At 34.8% G+C, this 4897-nt stretch overlaps 1 protein-coding gene across 1 annotated transcript; it reads right to left on the reverse strand.

The window, feature by feature from the left end:
• Window positions 1-275: 275 nt before the first annotated feature.
• Window positions 276-4330, reverse strand: LOC113223075 (protein EFR3 homolog A-like). The gene is made up of 4 exons (XM_026452659.1): window positions 4144-4330; window positions 3175-3226; window positions 716-888; window positions 276-396 (listed from the first exon to the last, which is right to left on the reverse strand). The coding sequence occupies exons 1-4, from the start codon at window positions 4212-4214 to the stop codon at window positions 291-293; spliced, it is 402 nt and encodes a 133-aa protein (XP_026308444.1). The 5' UTR covers window positions 4215-4330; the 3' UTR covers window positions 276-290.
• Between the last annotated feature and the right edge of the window lie 567 nt (window positions 4331-4897).

The raw sequence follows: 4897 nt of genomic DNA on the forward strand, positions 1-4897 counted from the left end.
AAGAGCCGCTAAAAGAGGAATCAGTATCTATCTATGTTTTTCAGTGGGAGAGGATTGCCAGGGCAAGAATTATAGGAAGATGTTTTACTCAGAGAAGAAATTAAGAACTACTACAGCAGCCCAACAATACAATGTTCAAACACAGGCTGGAGGAGACACCACCAGGAATGTTATACTTGAGGGAGGTTGATGGCATCTTGAGGTCTTTCAATTTCAAAATTCTATGGCTTCATTTCAAGGTCACAGATCAATACAAAACCACCTAACAATTCAAATGGCTGTAATTTACACTATGCATTTTTTTTTAGAAGATGTCTTACCTTTTTCATGAAACTTGTGTCTTGTCTACAAATTTTTTCTCTTTTTATCTTTAGGTCAGCTACATCTGGTATTATTCTAGAGACAATCAATATATCATTTTTAATGAATAGCACATTTATTTACAATATCACATCTTATATGGAAACCTGTATTTACACTTAAGAGTTTGATAAGCCTGTAATACTACTGAATTGCTTCTGAAGAGTACATATGTGCCCTCTAAAAATTTGCTATCTTAAAATATATTGATTAAATTATCTCAATACCAATTAAATAAAATTCTGGATTAATAAAACCTGAACATGCTAGATTTTTAAAAATCACAATACTTACATACACTAATTTAGCAATTTAAAAACATTATCATTAGATCCATTTCAAAATGGCATATTACCTGATCCCTCGAAGCTTTGCCCTATTGTCATGGCGATCCATGAGATTATGCATTACTTCCAAGACCAACTGTCTCAGTTCATAGTCTTCCATGAGAGATGGTGATAACAAAGGATCCAGGAAAGACCCTGGAAGTGCAGTAACAATCGTCTTTGCTTTGTATCCAGAAGTCACCTGATTATCGGGAAGAAAACAAACAATTTTGTCACGAGTCCTTTTTTTGTATAAGAACCATAACCTGAGGAAAGAAAATATGCACAGAAGCCTGCAGAGAAGACATAAAGGAAATGTGCAAAGTAATGAAGGATTTTGGCTGGGCGTGGTGGCTCACGCTTGTAATCCCAGCACTTTGAGAGGCGGAGGAGGGTGGATCAGGAGATCAGAAGATGGAGACCACCCTGGCTAACACGGTGAAACTCCATCTCTACTAAAAAATAAAAAAAAAAAATTAGCCAGGCACAGTGGCGGGCACCTGTAGTCCCAGCTACTTGGGAGTCTGAGGCAGGAGAATGGCCTGAACCCGGGAGGCGGAGCTTGCAGTGAGCCGAGATCGCGCCAATGTACTCCAGCCTGGGCGACAGAGCAAGGCTCCGTCTCAAAAAAAAAAAAAAAGTAATGTAGGATTTTGCTGAATTTACAAAAACATCATTCATAAGGAGAACAAAGTTAATAACAGCATACATTTACCACGTGTTAGGCATGATTCTAAGCACTGCATATGTGTTAACTTTTTCCTCACCATATCCCTGTAAGGTAGACCCTAGTGAATCTCATTCATAAGGGGAAACTGAGGCTCAGAGAAGTTAAGGTTAGTACGAAACAGATATAAGGAGCTTAGGTGACAAACAGTAAAAGTAAGACCTGCAAATTTTAAATTTAAGTTTGCAAATTATTCTCTCATTTTAAATTAGGCAGTTGGTTAATGGGAATACATTTTCATTTTGGGAAGTTGTACTTAGTTACTTGATTGACGTTTTTTTTTTGAGACAGAGTCTCGCTCTATCACCCAGGCTGGAGTGCAGGGGCGTGTGGTCTCTGCTCACTGCAAGCTCCGCCTTCCAGGTTCAGGCCATTCTCCCGCCTCGGCCTCCCGAGTAGCTGGGACTACAGGCGCCTGCCACCATGCCAGGCTAATTTTTTTATTTTTAGTAGAGACGGGGTTTCACCGTGTTAGCCAGGATGGTCTCGATCTCTTGACCTCGTGATCCACCCGCCTCGGCCTCCCAAAGTGCTGGGATTACAGGTGTGAGCCACTGTGCCCAGCTGCTATTAAACATCTTAAGCATACCACATAGATATTCATTCAGTTGACTATATGGTATAATCAGGATGGCAAGGCAAAATAATTTACTCAGTGAATTTGTCTAATATAAATAAAGGCTTAGGATCAAATTAAATTGCAGGTGGGAGATCTCAACATATTTACAGGATTATAAACATATATGGAATACTTAACATTTACATTCGGGCATTTATTATAGGATGGAGGTAGTTTTATAAGTCAGCTGGGAAACCGGTGGGACAGCTGTCTACCCATCCGGGAAATTCATACCACATATAAACATAAACTACAGATTAAAGTTCTAAATATAGAGAGCTAAAATTTTAAAACTGCTATAAGAAAATACAAACAATAGTGTTTATATCATCAGAGGAGGAATGGAGTTCTTATATAAGATACAAATGAAAAAGTCCAAAACATATAGAACAAACTGATAAATCTGGTTATATTAGAATTCAAAACTTCTATATGATAAGGGCCATAAACAGAATTAAAAAGAATTAAAAATAAAACCATACGAGGTACTTCTGCACTTAGGTATGAGACAGTCCATTTAAAAAATGAGATCATGTATAGTAAACATTTCTAGGATACATCTAAAAGATACTGATTTCGAAAGGATACATATGTGCTAGCAATGGTTGAATCAAATGTTGTACAATTGCTAGAAAATAACCAGAGGATCTTTCATTCCGGGTATACTTTTCCTTTTCAGCTATTGATAGCCACTTCAAATTTTAAATGGCAAATATTCATTTTAATGAATTATTTTACCAATCAGAAGCAATTAGTTGGTCAGTATGAGAAAGAATTAGCATAATATGTTGAAAGAACTTTGGATTTCAAATCTGAGTTCTGTTTTTCAGCCCAGCGACTTTGGTGGACCTCATCAACTCCTTCTACTCACAGTCTCTGAGCCCAGGTATCTCATCTATAAGATGGCAATAGTTTCTGCCCTCTGTATGTTTCATCATTATGAAGATCAAACACAATGACAGAAGAAGTGAGAAATAAATATATTTTTTACAGGATAATCTTTAAAATGAAGAACATAATAAAATACTAACCATAAACAGTAACTTACTTAAGAAAAGAAAGGTTGTAACATGAAGCTATTCAATTAATGCTTACAGTAATTTAAGGTGAAGTGTGTCCTTTATTTGTCTTAAATGCCTTACCATAAGCAAAGATCTCAGCAACATTATCTGAATCCTCCTGGTTCCCAAATCCCTAAAATATACAAAAAGCTGGAATTATTATACTAATTAGCATTTGTATTACTTCATTTACTCCAATTACTGATTTTAAAATTCTATTCTTATTGGCTAAATAGATTTTATTTTTATAACAGTTTTAAGTCATGGCTCACTTTACATGCCAAAGTAAAATTCATGTGAATTAAAACTATTATCTTTAAAAATATCAAAGTAAAAAATTTGTTATTGGCTCTCAAAACAGTCCTATGCGTGTGATGACAAGAAAATTTAATCATATAAACAGACAACTAAACAACCCAAATTAAAAGACATTTTACATTGGAGAAAATAACTACTACAAACATAGCTGATGAGTATAATTTCTCTTTAACAAATATGAATAAACAGGTAAGAACAATTTTTAAAAATAACAAATTAATGGTCAAAGAAATGTAAGTCGAATAAGATACTATTACTTCCTTATTAAATTAAAAAAACAAAAACATTCACAAACAAAAACTTTAGCATGTTATAAAACCAAATAAAATGTATAAAATAAGGGGGTCAGAGCACATAATCTTTAAAATCACTTTCAGTTCTAAAATTCTAGGAATAAGCCACCATTTCTGATATACTGATACTAATTTTTAGAATTTATACAGGAAACCTGAAGCTTAACCCTGAATGTGTATGCACACACACACAATGTCCAGGCCAAACAATTTCTAAAGATGGAAAAATCTCAGAATTTATAAGCTGAAAATGATTCTAAAGGCCTAAAAATGTTAATTCAATTGCTTCGCAATCTACTGTCATAATACTACTAACTGCTTTCCATAGGAATTTTATTACTAATGATTTTTAAAAAAACAAAACTTAAACATTTTCTAGATTTCATTAGGATAAAATGTAATTCAAGATTAAGTTCAAATTTACAGTCTGAGAACATACCCTAGTTGACTGATATCCAAAGTATGGGTAGATGTTCCAAAAACAGGTACTTTCCCCATAATGAACATCATGATTTCTGACCTCTGATAATCTGGTAGGTTACTTCCAAAAAATCCTATGAAAGTATTAAGATAAATTTTAGAAATTGAAAAAATCTACTTTTCCATGTAATACAAAATTATTTTTAGCCAAAGTTTTCAACATATGGTAAAACAATCACTGACAAGTCTGTGTGCTACATGTAACATTAAAGGATATTACAATTTCATTTGCACAAAATCATTTAGTTAGGTACAATATAAACTGTGTATAATGGACTGATAGATAAAATGATAAATATATCAAAGTCTTTTTTATATAATTATAACAGTGACAAACCAGCACTGACTTGAGTTGACTGGAGTTTTAGAAAAAGGAAAAATATTGCCCGGGTGTGATGGCTTACACTTGTAATCCCAATACTTTGGGAGGCTGAGGCGGGCGGATCACCTGAGGTCGGGAGTTCGAGACCAGCCTGACCAACATGGTAAAATCCCATCTCTACTAAAAACACAAAATTAGGCAGGCGTGGTGGCACATGCCTGTAATCCCAGCTATTCAGGAGGTTGAGGCAGGAGAATTGCTTGAAACTGGGATGTGGAGGTTGTGGTGAGCCAAGATCACACCACTGCACTCCAGCCTGGGCAACAAGAGCGAAACTCTGCCTCAAAAAAAAAAAAAAAAAAAAAAAAAATAGAAAAGAAAAAAAAGGAAA

The sequence above is a fragment of the Piliocolobus tephrosceles genome, unplaced genomic scaffold (assembly GCF_002776525.5).
Source record: "Piliocolobus tephrosceles isolate RC106 unplaced genomic scaffold, ASM277652v3 unscaffolded_38447, whole genome shotgun sequence".
NCBI lineage: Eukaryota > Metazoa > Chordata > Mammalia > Primates > Cercopithecidae > Piliocolobus > Piliocolobus tephrosceles.